The 26,679-nt window shown below is 37.7% G+C and overlaps 1 protein-coding gene across 1 annotated transcript in view; it reads right to left on the bottom strand.

Annotated features, from left to right (window-relative positions):
* The window catches only part of UTRN (utrophin), a 404,863-nt gene that overhangs the window by 101,743 nt on the left and 276,441 nt on the right, over positions 1 to 26,679 (bottom strand). The window contains exon 60 of the mRNA XM_080615656.1: positions 21,824 to 21,980. Coding sequence (XP_080471782.1) covers positions 21,824 to 21,980 — 157 coding nt within the window. The remainder of the gene's footprint in view (positions 1 to 21,823; positions 21,981 to 26,679) is intronic.

The following is a 26,679-nucleotide window of genomic DNA, read 5'->3' as shown; positions in this document are numbered from 1 at the left end:
TTCTCAAAGCATTTCACAATAGTATAGCCAAAGAGAAAGAGGACGGAAAGTATGCTTTAGCACCTACTGATGAGACTTACCGACATGAAATATGAACTGTTACTAGCACCTTAAAAGCTAATAAACTGACAATCTCAAGCTGTGTCTATGAATTTATATAGTGACACCCTAAGAAAGGTTAATTGACTTCCTTCTGAACTTTTTAAAGTAGCTCAAAACCAGCAAGGTCAATTTCTTCTTACAGCATTTTAAAAACAGAAAGGGACATTTTGAAGTCTGTTTGGAAAGTTTTCAGTCACCATAACCTTTCATAGACTTTGAAAGGACTCCTTCATGCACCAGAAAAGAATCCAATACTACATTGTACTGGCAGAGGTAAACCTAATTTTCATACAGATTTCATAAGAAAAGACATAGAAAGTTATTCTTGAATTAAAGAGTACAATGCTACATTTTTTCCTAAAACATAAAATGATTTTTTTTTTTTTCACACAGTTAATGATTCGCCAAAAACTTCTGTAGTCTTTTCTGAAGGAAGAACTGTTCTAAGTCTTGCATTCCCTAGAAATGCTACAGGATCTAAATCCAACTAGAGAAGAAGGGAGACACTGCTTAATTGAGCAAAGGTTACAAAAAAATCAGGCATAATGAAGTTCATTAATGTCTGTCAACAATCTTACGTAAGTGGATTTCATAATTCCTAGCCCACCAGAATGCAACTTTGGTATTTGTGTTTCTAGGTCAATGATAAACAAGCCTTGGTTTTCCTGAGAAGTTTGGAAGGCTCAACAGAGCATAGTCTTAGGCACTGTAAAGCATGGAATGCTCACAGCATTTTTTTGTAATTATTTTTATTTTTTGTTTAATATGATTTAGAACTAACTACATTGAAAAAACACAACCAAGCCCATACCATAAAAAACCAAACCCATACTGTGCATTCCTGAGCAGTTGCCAAAGACATTATCTTCAAAACAGATTTTCTAAGACAATATTATTACTGCTCTTTACAGAAAAGTTATCTGAAAAGACAGAGATCTCTCTGTGTTAACACAAATTCCCCACCGAATGAACTTCTGAAATCCTCAGAATTATAGCCGTTCTGGGTTTCTCAAAAAAGGTTAGTGGAACCCTGTCGTGATGGGTTTATTAAACATGTAGCACACGTTCACTGAACTGGCTTTGTTGGGCCTTTTTTCCTTCTTCAAGAAAGCCATTCTTTAATGTTAAATTCTTACTTTGCATTTTGCTGTACTAAGACCGAGCTCTATGTTTATGGCTAAACTTACTCTCTTATCAATGACAATATTCACCAGGACTGTTAAAGAGCCACCAATCTGTAGGTTGTTTTATGTGCTCTAGGTTTTTATTGGGGAAAAAAAATAATAAAAGTATCATATAAACAAAATAGAACAAAATCTGCTAGAATACAAGGCTTCTTTTGCTCATCCAGACTGTTTCTAACTTAACTGAGCATATTGTGGTCTAAACCCATTGTAATAAAACAGCTAAAAAAGCTACGATAATCATTACAGTTGATGGCTTGGACAAGACAACACAAATGAATAAAAAATAATAGAAAAAAACTATTACACAACAGCAGTAATCAACCTGCTAGCAATAGAAACAATTTTCAGGTGCCAAACTGCCTGTAAATACACATTCAGTTTTACATCAAAGGACTATAATGTGCTTTTGGTGAAGGAAAATTAATCCCACCAACCTTTGCTAAGGAAAACAACAGCCATCCTGTATCAACAACTTTGAAAGATGAGACTTTTTGTTTTTTAAAAAAATCCTACCCTGAGGAAAGTCATAACTAGGTTTGCAGGGTAGAAAGAGAAATGAACATGCAACTTCTGCTTTGGATTTTTCTGGAAGAGGAAGATTACTGTGTGAGAGTTCGGCTTGTTCAGCCTGGAGAAGAGAAGGCTCCAAGAAGACCTTATAGCAGCCTTCCAGTATCTGAAGGGGGGTTATAAGGGGGCCTGCAAGAAAGCTAGAGAGAGACTTTTTGCAATGGCATGTAAGGACAGGACAAGGAGGAATGGCTTTAAGCTGACAGAGGGTAGATTTAGATTAGATATTAGGAAAAAAATCTTTACTCTGAGGGTGGTGAGGCACTGGAACAGGTTTCCCAAAGGAGCTGTGGCCGCATCATCCCAGGAAATGTTCAAGGCCAGGTTGAAGGGGGCTTTGAGCAACCTGGTCTAGTGGAAGGTGAACCTGCCTGTGGCAGGAGAGTCAGAACTAGATGATCTTCAAGGTTCCTTCCAATCTAAACTATTCTATGATTACATAGTTCATACTAAAGGTTATCAACCAGCAAGTTGTGATGTTAACACACATGCTTGTGTTTAACAATTACAGATGATCAAACCCTTCATTTTAGATCAGATCTAAATAACAGCACTCCAAAAGTGAAATATCCTTGAACACTAGGCCAAGGCTCAAAACAAACTGGAGTGGAAAATATCATCTACATATTGTTTATGCAGTCCACAGGGTTTGGGCTTTTTTTGTAAGACACACACATACAAACAGCTGTAAAATAGCTCACTGTGCCCCAGTGCATCATAGAACAGTAATATGCTCAATGAAACCTGGTTTAATTGAGTCCTTGGGTTACCACTCTGCAAACACATTTGAGGCCAGACAGCCAGCAAGTTCTCTGCATCACTTATGAAAGATCAGGCTATGCAGTACTTATCTGCTTCTCCAGGAAAGGCACACCTAAGCACCAATCCATAGATAAGTAAAACTGAAGAGAAATTTGAAACTTCCAATCTTCTTGATGTTATTACTGGTTTTAGAAATGCTACTGATGAGATATATTCCTGTAACAACACAAAAAATCTTAAAAATGAACAGTGTAACAGTCATTCCTTTCAAGCATTCAGGTATTCCTTTGTCATTGACTAATATCAGCAGACTAGGAAGATGACAGACTGCAATGTAGCAAACACTTCACAATTATTTTCTAACTAATATTTTTTACAGTTAGGTAAGAGGACAGATCCAGATCTAGAGCAAAATCAATTTATACCACCTCTCCTGTCTCAATCACTTTAGCAGGACATAGAGACTACTTTAGTAAGGCCTCTTTGTTGCAAGTGACTAGATGGCAAAAGCGATTTAAAAATCGCTTGATGAGACTCAAAGGCTTTAAAAAGCTCAACTTCCTAATAACTATTAAACTTCTGACATTAGTGTATGATCTATAAACTCTGCACTACACTTAAAAAAAACCAAATCCAAAACATAAACCAAAGTCAACTAAATGGAAAATGGTATATGCAGGAGATCCCAACAGTTTCCTCATTCTTCCATCTTCAAAGCAGGAAAATTTGTTGTCTTTCATTACTTTCACTTTTTTTTTTTTAATTACAAAAACAACCTTGTAGTATCTGTGAACTGCATTAAATGGTTTTTGTTTTTTGTTTTTTTTTAATTAAAATGTTGCCTTCAAGGAAAAAAAAAGGTTCACAAACCATGATGCTTTAGATATATATGCCAAAAGAAATAATGAGAGACCTTCTGCCATTCTATGTGGAACATACGAAAACCAAGTACCATTCCTATTGGTACAAAGGATTTGTTTAATGTTTAATATTAGCAGCATATACAAACTGAAGGCATCTTGCTATACAGGAGGAAACAAAAGCAAGTTGACACTATCTGTGGAATCAGCATGAAAATGAACTGTCAGTAATTTTTAAGACAGTTCTCCATTCTATAAGTATATGGAATTAGAATAAAATTCACTATCTCCGCAACTCTGAAAAAAAAAAAAAACACAGCATGGATTTTCATGGAGAAGCCAGCTTCAAATTCCTGAAGACAGAGTCTCTAAGGATCCTGTAATCCATCATAAGTATACTGGGCATTCATGTACATCTCTGATTGACAGAAGGTGGGAAGAGAAGTAACTCTCTCTACTTGCTCCGTTTTCTTTTGCCTATACCCCCAACTTCTGCTACTGGCTCCTGTCAGAAACAGGACAACAGCTTATATGAAACATAAGGACAAACCAGAACCTTTATTTTAACATGTACAAGAACTGGTATCCATACAAAGGAGAGTGACATTAAGAAATCAGCAAAGATGCAATGCCAATTCAAACTGTCTGCCAAAAAAATCCCAAACAACCCCATGGGAAAACATCATTGCACAATGCCAAATAAAGCACTGCAGTGAGTCTATTTCAAAGGCATTTAAAGAGATTATAGTCTCTAAAAATCAACCTTTAAGACAAGGCAATATATCATCAAAATAAGGATCCTTCCATTTCAGATGAAAGTGTTTTGTAGAGCTGTCTACAGAACAGAAGTTACATTTCTTTCACAATCTTCATCAAAGTTTTACCTTCTTTGAAGAAGCAAAAGAAATTTGTGTCCTCAGTGCTAACCCTAATTAGCTTCAAACTGTGAAAATGTGCAGTACAGAGCATATAACAGTATAGCTTCGGACAAGTTTTACTACTCAGTTACATAAACCTCAGCAAATGAGGTTATACAGCAAACACAGTGTCAAATTCACATCTCTTCTTTATGGGTAGCTACTGGTACAACTTCTGCTTTTCATATCAGAAAATGCTCACAAGAAAAGCTGGGGGATGGTTAAAGAACAAAAAAACTTAGTATTTTTCTCTGCATCCTAACATGCAATGCCTCCAGCCTGACACAAGACACACAAAACAGCTGCTGCATATTAAATGGATAATTATGTAATTTAGCAAGAGCACTCAAATATTCTATTAGCATTAGTAACCACATATATCTGCAGCATCTTGCACTATTTCCCTGTACTATGCAACAGTAACCATCTCCCTGTTTAGCATGAAAGAGAAAACCCGATCTTTCTTTGCTTGCCAGCAACAGACAGGCTTTAATTTGTTTAGCCTTTATTGTTACTAAGTGCTGATGAACTATCAGCATTAACAGGCCATAAGATTCTTGCTTCAAACTGAGATAATATCATTAACAAGTTGGGTATTATATTGTTGTTAAGAGCAGTTAACGTCTGGTCACCTTTTGCTTATTTTGGGTGACTAAAATTTCCTCTGCATTTCTTCAAACAACATCAATGGGACAAGTCTAGTGTTTGGTCTCAAAAGCTACTTTACTATAAACTGGTACCTACCACATCATTACAGAGGTCTTGAGAAAGATTTTCAGTAATTGCATTTCAAACTCAAGACACTCGAGAGCAAGTTTACAGTACGTAGCACTATGAACACTTGTTCAATATATGAATATGGGCATTTGTGAGCATGCCCACATCTTCCATACGTGAGAGGATTCCTGTAATGTCAGCCTCCTTAGTGCAAGGGTACTTCAGGGTCCTCACTGACAAATTGCTATCATCAAACAAAATGGGTTGTACTACACGACATCAGTTATGAGAAGTGAGATCACTGCAAAAAGACTCAGAGGAGTATCACCTGTTTGATAGTTGTGTAAGGGCAGGAATATTCCCCGCTGCAGGAGGAAGCACAGACACTAGAGACCAGCTGAATACTAAAGCAGCAAAATTCTAGAGACCAGTTGCAATTTGAGACTACCTCTAGTCTTCCTCTTCTGGTTTTTGGGCTCAGTTCTGTATGTATCCATGTATACAGACATGAGAGGGAGCTGAAAATCATTTCAGAATCCTGTCAAAGCTAATTACTCCTCTTAGAAACAGTCTGGTTTTAATTCAGAAGCAAATGGCCTAGAAAGACAGCTGAATAATCACTGAACAGTCAACAATCTGTCCTCTACTGCTCGATTCTCCCTACGCAGCAGAGGAGCAGCTACACTGGCTCAGAACAAAGGTCCTGTGTCACCAGGACCAGCCACAGAAGTTATGTCAACCAAATGATGCTCAAAGTAGGGGAAACAAGGGCTTAAAATTATCAGAGCTCAACCCAGAAATTTTTTCTCCTGTCAAATTTGCACCATGTCTTGGTTATTTTCCATCATCAAGGTCTACCTCTCCCCCCCTTGTCTCTTTTTGCTCTACACTTTTCTGCTATGGCTTCTCGTTTTCAAAACTCTCTAAACTGACAGTGTTTGTAAAGCTTATATCATATAGCTGGTTACTATAACAGATTATACTGGATCTCTGCTTTTGGTCACTTCAACACTTCCTCTCTCTGGATCGTGTGCTAGTATTTCCAACAGCTGCCCAGAAGGGAAAAGATACTGTAAAACCACTGCAAAAAAATAAGCAGTGTTTGAGATGGGAAATATTCTACTCCAGACAATTCTCCAAGTGTATGTGGAGGAAGGAATACCTTAAGGGCAACAAAACTGTCTACCCCTGGTTCATCATCTCCCTCAGATGGTTCTAGCTGCCATCACAAGTTACAGGAACATGAAATAGCAGAACTTGACACCTGTCTCATGACTGTACAAGCCAATGGCATCGGGAGGAAGGAAAAGTAAAAGGGCAAATTAAAAAGCAAGACCCAGCTGTAATATGTCACATACTCTACGGCACAGCAGCAATGCAGCAGGTATCACAACACAGTTGTGGTGGTGTGTGTTTGCTTAAGTTGCAGTTGACTTTCTTTTATCATGAATCACACTGAAAACAAACAACAGAACTTCAGCTGGGAGTTTCAGCCTCTTCCTTGTCAAACAGGGAACATCTAACATGTGACGTGTTGTATGTCACAACATGCGACAGTCTGTATTTTTTCTTAGCTCCACTTCTGTCTTATCTAATTAAACTTGTCCAACACAATAGCATTGCTAGGTCTTTACATTTTCAAATAAGTGATCTAACAATGTCTCATAAAAAAGCCCCAAAACAACCTGACCCAAACCAACAAACAAAACTTCAAATACCCTCAAAGAGATCGAAAAACCAAACCAAAACAGAACAGAAAACACAGCTTGGACCTGTAAATTAATCTAAGTAGATAAGTAAAAAAAAAAAAAAAAAAAAAGACTGCTTTCAGTCAACCCTACCAAAAAGAAATGAGGATTAAAACATTGCAAGGCATTCAGTATACATGTATTTAAAAAACACTATGTAAAACCTGCTCAAAAATTGTCACCCATCTGCAGGGTTGTGCCCTCCTACTATCCAACTGAGTGTGTTATTTGATTTTAATCTAATCAGGGGATTTTGATTGCTTTGTTGTTTGCTTGGGTTGGTTTGTTGTGTTTTTTTTTTTTTTTTTTTTTTTTTTTTTTGAGCAGTGATGGTTTTAAATAATTCTGTAAGAGTGATAAATTGTTAATTGGGGGGAGGGGGTGTTTCATTTGGGGTTTTTGTTTGTTCGTTTGTTTTGGTTTTGTTTCGTGTAGGGGTTTTCTTCTTTTTTCTTTTTTTAAAGCCCCACTGGACTTTACTGCAAATGTCATTATCCATTTTTTTGGAGGACTGCGAAGTGGTTTTCTGTTTATGAGAAATAAGCCTTTAAATATCAGTGACATTAATTTGGGGTCAATTAGTGAATAAGACTAGTACTTACAAGCATTCTTCCATGAAGCATAGTGAAGTTAACTCAGTTCCACAGATATGTTCCACAGATATTTCCCACAGAAGGCGAATGCATCAGCCAGATCACAAGACAAACTTACTTTTCAGTCACTTAATGCCTTTACTCTACTTTGTTTCTCCAGCACGAAAAGCTTTTTTTAAAGCTCCTCAGGCAAAGAATTCAAGTATTTTGCATGTAATATGCCCAGCATCTACTGAACAATTTCTTTTCCTTAATAGTTAAGAATTTGAAACTATAAACAATTTCTCACTTAGAAGAAAAAAATGCATACAATCGAATTTTATTTTTAGTCCTCAATACTTAGAAACTGCCACAGCAAGGTTATCTAGTAAAAGTATGGTGAGAAATAGAAGCAATAAGTAAAACACTGAAGGTCTGAACAATAACACTAAGAACCAAAACAGGGACTCTTCAAACCAAGAACTAGGTGCTAGTAGGAGTAGCAAAGAATATTCTGACATACTTATAACAGTATTTCCTAGAAATGTAAATATCAACCCAAAGCCATTAAAAAACCAAAAGTGAAAATGTGTACATGCAGTACAGCAAGACACATACACTCTGGTGTCTTACCCCAGAACCCTTCAATCAAAAGCGTACACCATAAATACAGATTTTAAAAACAGTAAAAGAATTTCACTTTAGTGCATTTATATTGTATTGAGTCATGGAGTGCTCTAGCTTCAGTGCTTGTAACTCAGGAAATAAGTCATTGCTTTCTTAGAAATCTCTTCACATTCATCTACAAGTATAATCAAAATGGGGTAAGCATGTTTAGTTGCTGAATCTATACAGTTTCTTAAACCACACACATCATCTTAGTGCCCAAACATTTTCCAGGATAGCATTAAGCAATGTGATTCACATCTGCCTTGTGTTTGTTCTTTTGTTTTCTCTGAAGTGAGAAAAGTATCTTTGTTTTTACATACAGTGGGATTTTGTTTGTTTGACTTATATATTGTGTTTACTACCAGCCACTACTTCATGTGAGTTTACTCCACAACTTTGGATCAGTATTAAGATAAATAACTTCCTCTTCTTCCAGTGTTGCTGCACCACCACCATACAAAGTGCATAAGCAGGAAGATACCTGTGAAAAAAAGGTTTCAGTAACTGCAGCTAAGCAACCATGCTCACTAGATAAGAATCTCTTAGCAGCCACAAATGTCAGAAGGCGTTATCAGCATGCTCATACAAAAGAGCACAAGATCATCAGAAAACCATCCCAAATGAGGCTGACCTATTGAAAATTAGTAACTTCAACCAAGCATGACTGCCTTGTAGCTTCAAACTCTGGTGAATTTCTCCCTGCCTGTACACATCATCTCCTCCCTGCTCAGCCTTGTCTGCTGCACCTGAGCTCTGGACCACCTCTGAGCATCACAAATACAACATGACAGGGAAAAATGCTGATTGCTTGAACATCACTGATGTTGGAGAAGATGCTACATAGTAAGTTCTGATACTACCTGCATGCAGACATCAAGTACCACTGCTGAATGAATTGATCTTTGCAGAATGAGAACACAAAATTAAGCATTGATTACTAGAGATAGTTTTCAAGGAACTTTTCACCAGGGTACTGTCTCCAAGAAAGGCTAGTACCATCACAGCACATCACTGGGCACCTCTACCAATGCTCACAGAAGAAAAGCCGTGGCAGAGTTGATGACTTTTCTTTAATAAGCAGTGTGGGTTCGGCTTGGGTATTTATTATTGCAAATAGTTGTTAATCTTTTAGTTGGTTTCCCAGTGTAGCACATTGACATGGAAAACTGGTATGCTCAACTCTACAGGCACCTTTATGTCCAGCTTGCATTTGTGTTTTCCAGCGCTGATCATCTTGTCACTACAAAAGTAATAGGTTAAGCTGTGCTAACTAATAGACAGCTGTCATACCTCTGAAAGACATCAGGAATTAAGCTATGGGAAAACATGCCACAATACACAAAGAAATTGATCATGTATTTTCAAATCTAGAATTCCAGTAGAAGAAAAAGCACATTGCTCAACTAAACCAACCTGGACCCAAACACCAGCTTAAGTTCACTTAGCAAGGATATTATGAGCATATCCAGTATTCCAAGAGCAGATGCCCATATGGGCAATTTTATCACTATATGCAATTATCCTTAGCTTTTTTATATTCCCTTTCTTCCCTCACCTTTTATTAATTCCAGCCTTTCTTATAATTTGTAAATACAGGTTTATATTTACAAACAAGAAGCACAGTTTCAACACATTCCATTTTGTGCCACTCAAGTAAGACTGGAAAACACAAATCAAACCACATTGCAAACCAAAACAAGAAACACCCCAACAAATCCTGCATGTTTTTGCACTTTTCCCTCTAGCAACCTATGTAGCTCACAGAGTAGCCTCCTTCAGCTTTCGTTCTCTTCCAAGAGTCCAGAAGACCATTACCAGGCTTCATAATGTAAATAAAACAAAATTAAAATAGTGTTTTCTGTCAGCTTCACAGGAGTAGATTAGCTCCAGGCACTTTAGATAAGCAACAGCTACTCTTCTTTTTTCCTCAGCCTTGAAATCATGAGAAGTTTGGAGCTAAATACTTCATCAAAAGCATAACAGACTGAGATTTTGAAATACTGAAACAGAACTCTCCAATCCTTATGATGAATATACATCTCCCTTCTCTCTGTATTTAGTTAGAAAAATATGTAGATTTCTACATATGTTAAAAGTGCTGTGGAAAATAAATCAACCAATCAACCGTGCTCTATATAAAAAAGCCAAGTACTGCCTGTCTTAATGAATCAAGCCTAGAATCTTTCTAAATCCCCGCAACTAAAATAAACACATACCATCCCAAGTTCTCATTTTTATTCATTTTTTATTCATTTTTATACAAGCTGCCACGTTTACTAAAGCACCTAGCTCTAGAAAAATTGCAATAAACATGGAAAATACTATGTCTCTGGTGCATACGTAGGTTACAACTGTTCAGTAATAGTTTTTACTCCCAGTTTAGAGGTTTTGAGTCACTACTGCAGCAGTTGGGGAAAAAAAAAAAAAAAGGGTTAATCAAAGTCTACATTTTAGTCAGAGGCTTGGGACTTGTTTCTGTATCAGGCACTAAGGCTCCTGAGTGTCCATACCCAGCATGATGGCACACACTAACGACATTACTGATGTCAGCGCAAAGCATTTTGCACAGTGTCTCTCTGCCTCAGAAGTCTAGATGGAAAATCATGCGTAGAGAAAGCACAGGGCGCAACTGTCAGATACCATCAATAATTATCTAAAAATCACACCCTACCACCCCCTGCATTTATTTGACGATAAAAATGTATTCACACCAGTCTTCCCCCTTCTTTCAGAGCATCAAAATGTTATATTTTTAGCATTTTATTCAGTTGGAGGGTTTCTGCCCTGTCTTGAATCTGATCCCTTTAAAGTAATGAATGCTTACACAAAGTTCTAACCTACCTACTGTGAGGCAGGGTCATCACTCGGAAAGGAGATGGAACCACAACAGAGAAAATGCACAAAGTGCTATTACTTTAAAATAAATAGACAATAAAAAAAGGTAAAAAAACCCTTCATATCAGGTTGATTCCAAGGTGAATGAATACAGACTATAAAACTTAGAGCAAGAGGGATGGTGATTTTTAGTATATGACCTGAAGTAATATTTAACTAAAAAAAAAAAGAATTGTATTTGTTTCAGTTGTTTCTTTAAAAATCTCATTTACTGTTCTCTCTTCTATTACAGCTAATTCTAAATTCTTGCTGACCTGTTTCACTGACATAATGAAAAATATACTATTAAAAGTAATGATTTGATTCACTCATTGAAGTCTCTGTTGGTACTGAAAATTTTCATTTACACCCAAGTGAATCATACATTTACAACAGTATGAATTTTTTTAATGACTGTTTATACAATCATAAGCATGGCTCTTTCTTTAATCAACAGATTTTTCTTTACATTTTAGAAATTCTTCAAGCATGAAAGTTGCAAAGCAGCTGCTTCAAGGGAGAGGAAGTTTTCTGTGTTTTCTTTTAATCTATTGTATTACTTACATTAAGACTTATTAGAATGTCTTATTAGACTTATTAGAAAATACATAGTAATATAGAAGGAAAGTAGAAAACTCTCTCCAAATTCAAATGAAAGTGAAATAAATGTATCAGAATATTTATTTAATGATTTATGGGTTTAGTTTACTATTCTTTCTAAATCTTATAAATACTTGTTTGCAAAAACAAAATTGGCAACAACAGTGATATGAAACTAACTGGAAAAAATATTGTTTTATTGTGTTATACCATCAAACATTGGTGTACATATTTTTTTTCTTCATTTATACATTCATTTAACAAGAAAGGTCTAAAAGATTAAAATTATGGTGTAAAATAAATTACTAGCATCAACAGCTATTAAGTTTCTTTGAGAAGATCTTTAAATTGTTCTCTCTCGGTACAGGCCATGCCTGTACATTTAAGCAACAGCCCCCATGAGGCTGTAGGAGTTAGGTTAGGAGTTCAACAGAACTATGTAGCTTCCTATATGTCCCTGAAATGTGTCCTGCAGAGAAACAGGGTATAGGGGTACCCAAACAACAACTATCTATCATTAGCACAATCACATATCAATGATAGTACCTTGTCTCTGACAATCACAAAACAGTTAAGGCCGATCCTCATTCACTGCAGAACCAGAAGAGGCTGCTCATGTCTCAGAAGTTACTGCACACGTATTCTCTATTTGGCAGAGTGGGTTATAACACTTCACAGCCAGCTAATATACCTTGCAATTACTTCAGAAAACAGTTGCTTCACTACCAGCCCTGACATAATGTTACATCATCATTAAACAAGATAGAAAGGACCTTCAAGCAAACTCTGGTTTTGTACAGGATGCTTTAAAATGCCCTCACGCATTCCAAGGGAGAAAGTTACAAGATGAGCAACCATGCATGTAAAATAGCTTGTCAGTAATAAATGGGTGATGGTGAGCACAACACTGCACTCCTTCCAAAAAAGAGGTGCCTAAAAAACCACTTCAAAACCAAGACACAAAACAAAACAAAAAAATCCCCAACAAACCCAAGAAACATACACCTTGCACAAGCAAATACTTTCTAATTACATCGTACTAAACAGAAATCAGTAAACTGTTGATTAAAACAAAGTGATCACAGTAGCTCTGTGAAGAACAACTTCAGATACTGCAGGCCGATCAGGTACAGCACTATAGAGAAGAATTGTACCTGTACCTTATTACTTACCCTGAGTCTTCTGATGTGGACAATCACTGATGATACTTTAAGTGACACTAGAAAAGGAGTCATCTTTACTGGCCTGACAAGATAAGGATTCAAGTTCCAAATCAGACTGAAATTAAAAACCCGGTTGTCTTTTCCCCATAACAACTAACTGGTTTGGACAAATCTAAGTAGTGTATAAGGCCCTCTAGAATCTCAAAGCGTAGGAGTGGGAACTCTAAACTCAGTATGAAACCTTACTGAAGCGCAGCACTACGCTTACTTTGCAGGAAGCATGTGTTAGCACAAACATAACCTCTAAGAGTTTTCCTAAAAAGAAAGCTCCAAATCTTTAAGCATCATTTTAGGTTTTGACATCATTTGGCTGCTAAAGGTGGAAGACCAGAACATCAGAAAACAAAACTACTTCTAGTAACATTTCCACAACAGTTTCCCAGCCCCTCAGACTAACCACTGCAGATGACAGAAACTCACTGAAACCCAGGTCAGAAGATGGAGATTATGGTAACTTTCAAGGAACACCTAACAGCTGAGGTTCAGAGCTCTTGTAAACAAACACCCAAAACAACCTCTGCAAGGTTATCTTGTCATTAAACAAAAACCCACTCTCATTTCTTCTGATTCTAAAAAAGCAGCAGAACAAAAATGGAAAACTTATAAAAATGTGAGAAAAACCAAAATCCCATTTGCTCCCCTAGTTTGTACACACATGTTGAAGCCTAGCCTTTAATCTGAAGAATCTGCATGAAAACAGGAGTGGGCGGCTGCCATGGTAACACAATTCTTCCAATTTATTGCTGACGTTCCTAGGGTGGATTACTGGCTGTAATAACAAGGGATTGAGGATCCAATAGTTGAGGAGTTAAGTGGAATAAATATTCTCCTCCCCTAAAGAGTCTGCTTGCAGCAGCAAGAAGCAGGATCTAGATGAAGATATCCTTAACAGAAAATGAACTCTTCACCAGTCCAATCTGCAAGTGCTGACAAAGTTTCAGAAGGATTTTAAAGTGGCAGCATCCTCTCTCTTACTGTATATTAAAGAACATCATAAACTAATGCTCCCATTTAATTTTCTTCAAAACAACAATGCAGAGAGGACTCTGCCCTTTGAGAACACACAGTGAAAGAGGATAAAGCCCTCTAACACTTGCACAAAATATATATGGAAACGTGTCAGTTATGTAAAGAGCTTCTTAAAAGATTCAAAGTATTCCCTGCAAGCTCCATTCCACGCCCTGAATGGCAAGTCAGCAGTTTTGCTAAATAGAAGTATGTTTCTTCTTACTGGTCCAATTTATTGGAACAGACGACAGTGAAATCACGACACCCAAGAATATTCTGTGATTATACAGAAAGCATCTCCAAGTAGTGCCAGAATGAGAAAGGTGTGAGCAGGAGAAATATATAATATACATTATATAAAGTATAAGGAGAAACCTTATACAGGCTATGAAAACTTCTGGAGGAAAAGAAAGAAAAAAAAAAAAGGAAAAAAAAAAAGGCAATGGCCACTGTATTATTGTGGCTCTCTGGTGGTCCTCTGCAGTTTGGAAAAACAGATTGGCTGCTGCTGCGCCACTGGTTTTTTTTCCCAGCTCTCTGCCTTTGGAAAAACAGACCTCAACAAAAAAATATTTGCATTCAGAGAAATCTCCTATCTCATTTCCTTGTACCAGCTCATTTCTGTGGCCCTGTGTGGGAGCATATCTGTTGATGTCCTTAGGTTTCAGGTGATACCCAGCATTGTTTAATACAATTGAAACCATCTGATCTTAAAAAAGCATACACAAGACTGAAAACCCTCGACACTTTCCTGGGCAGTTACAGCTTAGAAAAAAGGTCTTGGAAGTTTTACTGCCAGGTCTCTGAAAAAAATTTGCTCAATATGCAGCTGCAACAACAACAAAAAAAAGCCAATAAAATGTTGAGCATCATCAGAAAGTATAAGACACAGAGTCATTGTTTTACTACAGTATAAAACATGGATACAACTTCATCCTATATATCCATGCTATTGCTACTGCAGATTCCAGTCACTACACCTTCATAAGGATACAATGGAGTCAGAAGAACACAGAGAGATGAACAACAGAGGTAGTTAAGGGAATATAGTAGCTGTCTGATGGGCAGAGATTAAAAATGGGCTACTGATATGCTTGTGTTCCACCCCCTTCACTGGATATGCACATGGCTCACCCTTGAAGGTCAGCTGACTTGAAGGCCACTCAGTTAGGGTCTTCCAGCTCAAGACAGAGGAGTAGAAACAGATGGTCTGGTACACCCTGGTGCATCAAGATATTCTGAGATTTCATTAGCAGTAGATGGGTTACCACTAATAATAATGGAAGCTGAGTGGTCTTTTGGGACATGAGCCAAGCGATACCAGAGAAAGAGGCACTAGACTCATCGCAGACTTTTAAGGAACAGAGAGAAATGCTGTTAGCTGTGCTGTTTCTGCAGCATTACCCTGACTTCTGTCACACACATTTCCCTCCACAGCAATGTCAGAACGTCCTCTTAGATATTTGAGGATAACGATTATCCTTTGAAAAAAACATAGGCTTTATTCAGTGGTTTGAAAAAGATCCTGTGAGGTATTAAAAGTTTATATAGGACTGTTCAACTAAAACAAACGAAGACACTGGATCCTCAGAAATGGACAAAATGAGATGTACATACTGATAAATACCTACATAAAAATTACAGTATTAAAAAGCCAAGCCACAGAAATAGATAAATACTGTACTGAATAAATGCTTATCAATTGCTTTTTCAACAGTAAAACAACCTGCTTTACTCTGCTTATTGACAGAGTTTTTTCATTATTCAGATTATTTATTATTTAAAGTACTGGTCCATTGCAACTTTCCTGACTTACCATAAAACAACTGCTCTTCTGGGAATAAGCTGCAATACAACCAGAAACAACATTTTTTGTCAAAGTAAAAAATGCGCTGCACTGACATCCTAATTTAACACTTCATTCTTTGTGCCATGCTTTTGTTTACACATCTTTCTTTTGGAGAAATAGCCCAGGAGAGCAGAGTCATACACACCTGAATCATTTATGTAACACAAATCAGTTTGAGTAAATCCTCAAGCAACGGCTTTAACTCAGACAGGTCCCCTTGAGAAGTCTCATTTAACTTCAGGCGTTAACTGCACTCCTCCTTTCCTGTAACAATATATACCCACCCACAATTTCCACCTCTTCCTCCTAAACACACCTCAAAGAGTCTCAGCTAAAGCTTAATGAATTGTACTGTCCTTGTACAGTACAATTTTTTTTGTACAGTGCAATCTCTCTTTTTCACCAATAATCAACATTCAGGATTCTCAAATATGGAGAGCACTTAAAACTTCAGGAGTGCTTAAAAAGTCCTATCCATTACAAGCTTACTTAAGGAGCTCTCAAACTATTCAGTAATGCTGATTTACTAGTGAGGAGACTATTCCCCCTCATGACAGCGCATACAGACTTTGAAAACATTCTTACTTTGAAGAGGCACTTCACAGCAGTGTGGTACAGATCATTCAAGCTCCTGCTTCAAACACCCTTGTCCATCAGATCAAGTTGCAGCTCTTCCTCTAAGCAAAAGGCTGTATTATTCCTCCTCTTCCAACCGCAGACTCTTTAATTCTCTGTTCTCACCCCCTCACAGTTCGCATCTCAGTCAAAATTAATGTTTCAGCAACAAAGTTGACCATCTCTACACATGCTTCATGTCTTATGCCATGAGAAATTAATTATGAGATGATGAAATTAATAAAGCCCTTTCTAGACTGTAATTAAGAACATCGACTAGGGCAGCACTGATACTAGAATACTCATATTGTGATTCTAATAGTTAATAAATCCTAACATGGAAGCAGATTTGAATATAGAAAATACCCAAGAAAAACAAATCTAGAATAATTAAAGTAGGAACTAATTTAAGAATAAACTCGTTGCCTGAAGTCAGGCAGGCACACCAAAAGAGTACAGAGAAAGTTAAGGCTAGAAAAATGTTTTTTCCTCACAGGCTTTTTCTGCTGGAAAAGAAAACAATGGAATTGCAGGCACCCTGAAGGGATAAGCAGAAAGCAATTTCCAGTTGGCTATGCCAACACTTTTTATAAAGTGACAATAGCTAAGTAAAACAAATAAATACTTGAGACTTTCAGCATTTGATTACTTTAACAAACCAAGCCTAAAATGCAAAATACATAGACAGCAACCCCCAGAAGTCTGAAAAGTACCTGCAAATATTAATGACCTATCCATACATATAAAATCACTAATCAAACATTCACAGGTCGTTGGCCAATTCATTCTGAGCTCAAATGAAGCTAAGTTAAGCATCCCTGTGATCCAAGAAACATGCATTATTTAGTATTAGCTAGACATTTGTTCATTTATGCAGACAGATGCCAACAGGATTTATGTGAGAGGGTACCCATTTCTGCTTTATTTGAAATGTCCTGTTCTCTCCCTGAAAGCTAAACCACAGTGATTTATATAATTTAGGCAGCCTTTGTATTTTAGCAAAAGCATACTTTCCAAAAGCTACAGTAAGGAACTCTTCCAGCAGAACAGAGACACAAAGCTCTCAGTGCATCTCTGGAGAACAATATGTCAGCATTTGCATTTCTTCCTCTTGTGCAGAGGCGTGACTCTAGGTATTTCTATACACACAAAACCAACCCACTGATTTTTCGTGTTACTTATATAGCTTTTCATTTTCGGCAGAATAAAATATCTGCATAAAGGTTGTCTTCTGGGTGTTTTTGCTGTTGGTTTTCATGAGTGGTCTGGGGGTTTTTTAGGGGTTTGTTTTTTTGGGGAGGTGGAGATTTCTTTTCATTTGGGTTTGGTTTTTTGTTTGGTTGGGGTTTTCTTTCACGGTTTATGCAGCTGATAAAATTTTGCATCACACACTTCAAAACTCTAAATGAGTATTTATAAGGAAGATTGGAAAAGAACAGAATGAAAGGAAAAACCTGAGTTGGTAAGAAGAGGCAAAGATGAGAAATTGTGATTATGGAAAAATTGAAAATGCAGCTGCCTTCATATGTTTTCCCTATAAGCTATTCCCTGTGTTCTACACTTCAGGATTGTGAACATAGCCTTAAGTAATAGGCACATTTCATACCAATGGCTTTTTAACTCAGGTACTTTTAAACTTCCCCTCAGCATCCTGACGCGTTTATGAACTTTTCAGTGTTCTTGGGCTGCCACCACAACCTATTCTCAAAGGCAAAGAAATTTTGAGAACAATTAAAATAGGAAATTCATGCTCCCTTATTTAAGCTTCCTCTTGCCCTTTCCCCGCAAGACACAGAGCACAACTCAATACCCAGACAGGATGTGCTCATTTCTCTGTGCATAGCAGTTAGTATGTGATAAGACTATGAACTGCTACCACTTGACGGAAGTTTGGCTGAAGAACACAAAAATCAGTCCAAAATTTAGAAGTATTTACTACATTAATAAAAATTTCTGTTAATGTGGGAAACATAAGTTAAATCTGTAGCAATGATTCAAGTGACTAACACTGCTGTGGGTAATGTTTGCTTTTAAAGTGTAAGAGAATGACTGGTATTTAAAGCTAAAACAAGTTTAAAAATTGAATTGCAAACCATTTACTTCCTCCTGCCCAAACAGACCTCAGTGGCACATAAACAATGTGAGCTAACCCAAACTGTCACATAATACCGTGCTTATCTAACACAGCTGAAGCCAGCACTGAGCAAGGGAGATACTAACAGAGGGGAAGACCAACAGGATTAGCACCATTAAGCTGAAGTAAACAAGTCAGTTCACGTATCCAAAAGTGGGGAAAACGTAGGTTAATAAGAAGAATTATTGTTGAATTGTTAGAGGCAAAACCAATGCTAACACAAGAAGGATTGAAGACTCAGACAAATAAAGGACAGAAGATGAGACTATCATGAGTGCACATCTCACAGAGCTGAGCCGCTATTTCACCACTTCACATTTTGAAGTACCAGCAAAGACAAGATCAGGTAAGCAAGCTGGAAATAAGAGCAAAAGGATCACAGAGAAGACAAGTTGAAGTGAGGTACTGAATTGAAATAAGAGCAAAAGGATCACAGAGAAGACAAGTTGAAGTGAGGTACTGAATTGCTCAGTTTGCATGAGGACAACTTCAAAGCAACACTTGGTGGTGAAACTCAAGGAAAGAGGAGAGCAGAAGCACCTCAGAGAAGCAGAGCTCTTGCTCAGGCAGGCCTGCTGATGTGGTGTTGCAGAAGTTCAATGTGGGATCATAAGAAAAGCACTTGATAAAAAGCAAATCTTACTAATAAGTTTAAATGCTTAGAAGGTTTAACATTTGAGGAAGCGTTGCCAGAGGAACATTTAAAAAAGTACCAGGACAGCCAGGAATGAGAGGTAAAATAAAGGGAGCATCCTTAAGAGTAAGAAATCAAGTCATCTCTCTGCAGTATTTCTCTGATACAGTTGCACCTCGGATATGCACTGACAACTTTCAGCTTAACACAGGATATTTTTAAAAGAGCACATTAAATGCAAAGCAAGTGACACTAGTCAGTGATACCCGCACAAGGCAGAGAGTGACTGACAGTGTGGAATTACATGAAGTTATTTTATAAAGAATCTGATGAAAAGGCAGACTTGGCATAAGGTTTTGAAAACAACAATAAAAAAAAAAAATAATCACAGACATAAAACTTGTGTTCCTCAACCAAGGGCACATCTTTATCCAACATCCTAACCACACTGACCAATCACTTAACTATGCTGAGGAAGCAGAAGAAGGAAGAAGGACTTCCAATGGGTTTGGAGTTTTGTTTATGGAATTTTTCCCCCCTCCAGCTTTCACTTTCAACCTGATAAAACACAAGTTTTTGGTTGATGCAGTTTATTAGTAAACTGCAGCTTCAGCAAGGAATAAACAGCTCCTGCTAAGAATTACAGAATGGTTTGGGTTGGAAAGGACCTTAAAGAACATTCAGTTCCATCCCCCCTGCCATGGGCAGGGACAACTTCCACTAGCCCAGGTTGTTCAAAGCCCTGTTCAACCTGGCCTTAAACACTTACATGGATGGGGCATCCACAGCTTCTCTGCAGCGAAACAGCAGTGAAGTGCTGCCATGGAGAATCAAAGCAACAGACAGCTGTGGTCCAGCTCCCCTCCTCTGGCAATGACTAATAAGCAACACTTCAACAGAAAGTGAAATGCAGCATGCTAATAATTCACATTTGTTATAGCACAGTATCATCACATGGTATATGGGAAAGTCTTACCATTTGTCTTACTTTTGGTTCCTACCAAAATAACTGTTAGAAAATAAACTAGTCATCATCTAAGAAATACCCACAACTGAATATTGTGCTCTTGCTTGCATAGGTGCACAAAATACCCAAAGTGATGCACAGGATTGCTTTAACTTTGTACTGTTGCAGACCATTGATTTAGCTAGTATTAAACACCTGGCTCAGACTATATCCAATACTCACAGTGACACTGAAAGAATATTGCCTTTTTGGAAAACAAAAGAAGACTATCTTTTAAGCTCCTGAATGCACTTAGTAGAGTTTTAACCTCGACACATAACAAAACATGTTATTCTTTAAATATAAGGGCAAGGACTAAACAACCCAGAAGTGCCTTCAACATTGCTGCAGTTCACAAATCAGCCATTTAGTGTTATTGCTTCTAAAATTTTCTACTTTGTAATGAGTTACAAAACCCCATTTTTATAAATTGTTTTGAGATCCTCAAATGTGAGGCATTGCCATTATTATTTGTTATTATCACTCACATACTATAATCTAGCATGAAACACAGGCAAGCCCTTAGAAAATGACCTGTAGAGATCTATCACCTCCCACTGACCTCCTTCAAAACATATCTGGATCTGTTTCAGCCTTTTATTGCTCTTTGGCACTAACAATCCATCATTTGAGCATTATAACACATTCACAGCAGATGTGCCTGAGAACAGAGCATGATGATTTAAGTGGATGATTTAACAGGAAGAGATGAACTCTCAAGAAACAAAGATCCTAGTTTATGCTAATAACTTTATTTTAAAAGACTAAATTAAGGAGAAAAGTATGCAGAGTTCCTTTACCTCTTATGTTTTGGAGTTAAGTCTCGAAAGTGCTGTTCACGTCAGGCTACATTTCCTGTAGTTTCTCACAGTATTCTAAGTGAGTATTTCAGTTAAGTGTTTTCCTAAACTCAGTTTTTGCCCTCACTAAACACCACAGCAGAAAAGACATCACTGTTGTGTTGGTAAAAGGGATGTTATGAAATTAGCTATACAAAAGCTGCATTTGCTCTCTTTCCTTGTTCACACCATACAGAAGAAAAAATACAATGTTAAGATGGAACCAGCCATACTAGAACATATTTATCTAATGGTAAATATGTCCTTTTATGATTAACTTGTTTATGATTACTGATTGTAGCTGGTGACACAGACTCTACATTCTGCATGAATGAAGATATGTTGTTGATGCAACAGATTTTGTTATTGTTAAAAAATACTTGGGCATTCATACCCTATTATGCACAAAACTGGAACAGAACTAGCAAATCAGAGAGCTGGAATAGTGTGTTATAGATACAACAATACAAGGCACAGGTCAGTTTTAGCTCTCAAAACTAGTTTTGAGCCATCTTTGCAGTATAAATCTGCATGGGGCGTGGGGGAGTTACTGGTCAACTTAGTAACACGTAGAAAGCCCATAATTTTACTGAACTTACATCCAACATTGCTTTCACAGTTCTTGTTCAGTTTTTATGTTTGTAAAACTTCCTTAACTTCACCAACAATATCCCAAAACAGCAGGAAAAAAAAAAAAAAAAAAAAAAAAAAAAAATGATGCATTTGGACTGAACATACGTATCAGAAATCCTGCAGATGAAATTAATAGAATATCTCAGTTGTGCTTTAGTGGGCAAGGTGGGGAAGTAAAGGGGTGGAGAGCTAGAGCTTTTTTCTAGAAATTAGTAACTAGGAAGTATTTATCATTTCTTCTGTTCTCAAATTTGCTTCATTCTATTATTCACAGTAGCCTATTTATGAAACTCAAGCAACTTACCTTGCAGTGGTCATACTGTTGCTGTAAGGTTGGAACATCCCCTCCAATGGGCATTTGCTTTTTCAGTTCTTCGTCTTTTGCATTCAGCCATTTGATCAACTCTTCCAGGGATGTCAGCAATCTGTTCCATTTTTCTGCATTGGCCTCCAAGTGAGCCCTGCGAAACAACGTAAGGGAATCTTTAAAGCCCTGAACGGCAAAACCAGCACAGCAATACAATAAACAAGTAAAATTGCTCCACTATTAAGACAAGAATGTTTCAAGTGTTTAACTGCAAAGTAACTTTGCATTTAAAAAACCCCTCTACTTCATAACATTTTGCACAGCAAATCAAATAAGCAGAGGAAAAATGGGGGAACACAGACAAATATATACCTTATGGTATATCTTATCTAAAACCTTGAAAATTACACATTTAGGCAACATAAAGAAATGCTGTGTTTTGTTGTGACTCCACCACTGCAGCGCACAAAGTACAATCATCATTTTGTGAGCTAAAGCACCACAAAACTGAACTCTTTTGTGCCAGGACCTTGACTCTCCAGCAGCAAAAGCAGTAAGCTCTCCCAGCAGTGATCAGCGGTAAATTGTTGCTGAACATATCAGTGACAGAAATTATTTAATACATCATCTTTAGTTGATAGTGAATTATAGAGAATTAAGACAGTGAATCTGTCTTTCAGTTTAATTGGCAAAAACTCTGGATTCCACAACACCTTCTTCCCTAATTTAAAAATATACCTTGACTTGATGGCTTCTCCCTGCAGTGCCTACACACTGCTGCAGGGAAATCTTTGACAGGGACTGACTACGTCTCTTTTACTGCAGTCATTCTATATTATGGAATCATCTGAGAGTGGCATGTTCTTAGTTTATACCAGTAAACAACAATTTCTTTCTCCACACATATGATGAAGTACAGCTAAATCCTTTTCAGTGTAGTAGGACACCAGCTCTTCACCTTCCTGCCCTGCTTCTGACAGACGAGTGAACCAAACTTTTTTATGGTTTCCTACCTTTTCCTACTTTGTGCATGTTTTTTATCCTTCTGATTCACTGTAACTCACATCATCTGTCTTCTCTTGTATCATTGTGGCATTTAAAGTGCATGTTTGGGACTGCTATGACAACACTTGGATCCAAGGGGTGATGTGCTGAGAGGTTAATTTCAAAGCAAGCTTAGGTTTGGGTACGCTGGGATCTTCGAGTGATAGTAGGATAGATGAACCAATAAATCAGTCAGTAAGGAGCACGGGGGAGGAGATATAAAATAAAAAAAATAGGATCATATTTACGGAAAGGATAAACTGACTACCATTAGGAAAAGGAACCTATTCTACTTCATTCAGGAAAGCAATCAGGTAACTACTTGACATGAAAAAAAAGAAAAATTAAGTACTTGCTAGAAGCAATGTTTTACTGCCTACAGTTTCATGCATCACTGTTTATCATCCCTTATTGCTTTCACTGATACCTTTTCTCTCAACACTGAATTCAAGCCAGCATCCTGCCCTGCAGAGAATTACAAGCAAGCTATTGCATTTGCAGTTATATGCATACTGAGGAAGAGTGTCTGGCAGGCCTTGGTTTGCAGACCAGCAGCTCCCGAGTGACATGTACTGTCTCAGCTCTCCTGGCCTCAGTGCTTTCGTACTCACCAAGCAGAACTACTTTCAAGGCAATCAACAACTTCCCATAGACAGTATTAATTCTACCGCAAGACAGTGCACAGGTGGAGCATTCACTATAGTTGGCCCCTGAAGCCCCCAGCCACACACACAGACATGCTCCTAAAGCACAGGATGGTCCATGTACAATGTTTACCTTCTCCCTTTCACAACTAGCTTGACACTCTGTCAAAAATGCCTTCAGAAATACCAAGCTGCAAAGCATTCCGTATATGTTAAGCTCAGGTACTAAGTACTCAGAACCAGCCCTCCTTTCTGGAAGTGAAAACAGAGTTCTACTCCTATTAATGAGGCAGAGGAGAGTCATTTCTCTTCTCAGTCAAGCCAAGGAAAGCCACATTTGAATTTACAGATTTGCTGTTAGACTCACAGATTGTTAAAAATAAGCCATCTTTATGAATTTCTAGAAGCAACCACAACTGAAGTGTTTAGATCTACAGCTTTCTGTACATTTGATAGTGAAATCTCTGTTAATCGCGATTTATTACCGTATCTAGCAAGTATAAACAGATTTCACCTCTAAAAACTGTCACGCTGTAAGGCTTCAAGTTTCTGCTCTAATTATTTAGCAGAATTCTTGTATACAGAATGAATCGGAGCTTTTTAAGGGGGAAGGAAATCCTGCAACTAGTTAAAGGACAATCTAACAGTGTCTCACTGTTAATTGAACATACAATGCAATAATTTTAATAGTGAAAACCCACTCATTTAATATTTATGTGAATGATGCGGCATGTGATACTAGATTAAATGCTGTAATCTACCACAAATGAGTACCCATGTGCATACTAGATTAATGACAGTAGCAAAATACTACTAGCACATGGTTTCAAAGTCCAGTGCAAGCTAAACTTGTGGAGGTAGAGCAGTAAGGAGTGGAAAGGAAATGGACTACACTAACAGGGACTTGAAAATTCTCTGAAGACAAAAGTGAACAAACCTCTCTTGAAAGGTCAGAAAGATGTTAAGAGGAAAACATACCACATCAGCCTGGATTTTTCCTGAATGCTACCCTTCTAATCTTATCAAAAGCAATACTGAAAGTAAGAGTGAGACGCAGGAGCAGCAGCTGAAGAGTAGTCACAAGCATTCAATTCTCCTGGGGAGTGGACACAGACACATTCAGTAAACCCCATTCAAAGCAAATGTTGCACAGGAGCAAGGGAACCAAGATACACTCCCAATCACATTTCAGTGTGAAGTTTTAGTATCAAGTTTGTATTTGTCATATAGACATTACTGAAGAGAGCCAATAAAACATTTTGAAGTTCTGAAATGTGTCTTGGGCTTCTGTACTTTCAAAGACAGAATTTCTTGGCTTTTGTTTTGGAATTTGTACACAACCTGGAAACAAAGCATCAGGTGTTTGTGCTCATGTGAAAAGAACCGGCAATCTCCAGGGATTCACCAAGTCAGGTGGTGGCTTAGGAATCTTAGGTCAGTTATAGATGATTGTCTGGTTTTGAGCACTGGTTGGAGCAACACCATTACACAGCATCAATGACCTGGTATCCAAAAGAACTTCTAAGGGAATCCTGGATGAGCCTGAAAAACAGATGTTCCCATCCAGCTGACCAGACTGAGAGCACCCCCCTCCAACCAGGCTGAATAAAATCATCCAGAAGAACAGCAGCTCTGACATAATTCCCCTTCTGTTGACCCTGAGAGGCTCTCTTCACATCTGGAGACCTCCTCAGCTTTTGCTTCTTCTATGGAGGTAACATTTTTCCTGCTAAGCCAAAAGGGAACACATGGAATGAAAAAGACTTGTGGGTGGTCTAAATATATCTTTCGCTGTTTCTCCCATACTTTTATCTCTACCCTCCCCCAGACACTAACACCCTCACACCTCTTGCCCCAGGAGAAAAGAATCTCTCCTAAACATTTGGTTCTTGCAGCTTTTTTTTCTTCCAGGGAGTAAAGATAATAAAGACAGAAAAAGGAAGCAGCGTGAATAAGTCTACAAGTAATTTCAAGGAGTGCTCTCAGGTGGTGTTACAGTCTCTACAAGTACAGGTTTAAGTACTTTCCATGAATTTAAAAGTATGTCACGAGAGTGCTGCTTTTCCAGTTTGTAACTCCCTTTATTTACAGTAGAAAGGAAGTAAAGACAACACAATGACCTTAGCAACATCAAACTCAGAGGACTGAAGTGATGAAGAAAAACTCATACTACCTCTACAGGAGAGCAGTACTTTCAGCAATTAAAAATCAGCATAATGAGAATGTACACATAACTGAAAATGTTTTTAAAAGCTTAGAGTAACCTTCATTTAGAAACACTATCCCAGACTAAAACCCATAACAAAACAATCAGATTTTTCAATCACCATCCCTAGCCCCTAACATGGTTATATGCTGTTCTCACAAGACTCATCGATACAGTTCTGCCTTCCAATTCACCTTTGAAAAAAAGGTAGACCTAGAAAGCAAAAATTGAAGGCAAGCAGCTAGATCAACACACTGACTTCCTATCAGCTCTGTGCTTTGTTATTTCCCTGTGAAGGCTCCCAGCATTCTTGAATGAGTTGGAAAAGTGAACTGCAATCAAAGAAGAGGCCAAAATATAGGAACTCAGAAATGCTATGCTCTTCTAAGTGGTAACTGAGATTTGAAAGGTTTATTTACTTGTCTTATATTTGCTCCAGTATTCTCTTCCTTGCCTATCTTCTACTTGTAACTATGCAGCATTGGAGGTGCCAGCAGAATAACACAAACATTGCAAACATTAATGCTGCCCAGTAGGAAGCATGTGCCACATCCATTCAGAAGGGAAAAGATGGCTCTGTACTCAGAAGATCAAGTACCCCCCACTTTTCTGAGTATTCACTGCACAATAATTGTGTCTGTATTACTGCCTCTGAACTCACAGCTAACCAGGACAAATGGCTCAAAGGACCTTTTTATTTCGGCCATCAATTTCTCCCAAATTATTACCAACCACAGAAAAGGCCAAGCAACTGAATTGTTCTTGCTAGAGCTCCACATGTGCTGAATTATTATCTTATAAGCATGTTTTCATCTTTCTTCCACATTGACTTATTTGTGAGTAGAGTTCATAACAGCCCAAGTTTAACAGTTCTTGTGTTTAACTACTTGTGTGGTGCAGTCAGTCTCCGCAAGTGTTAGTTCCTCGGGTTCCAGCTTTGCCTGTGGGCTTTTGTGGAG

This window comes from Psittacula echo, assembly GCF_963264785.1.
Source record: "Psittacula echo genome assembly, chromosome: 4".
NCBI classification, from domain to species: Eukaryota; Metazoa; Chordata; class Aves; order Psittaciformes; family Psittacidae; genus Psittacula; species Psittacula echo.
The sequence above is the reverse complement of the archived record's forward strand: the minus strand, read 5'-3'. Positions and strand labels throughout refer to the sequence as shown.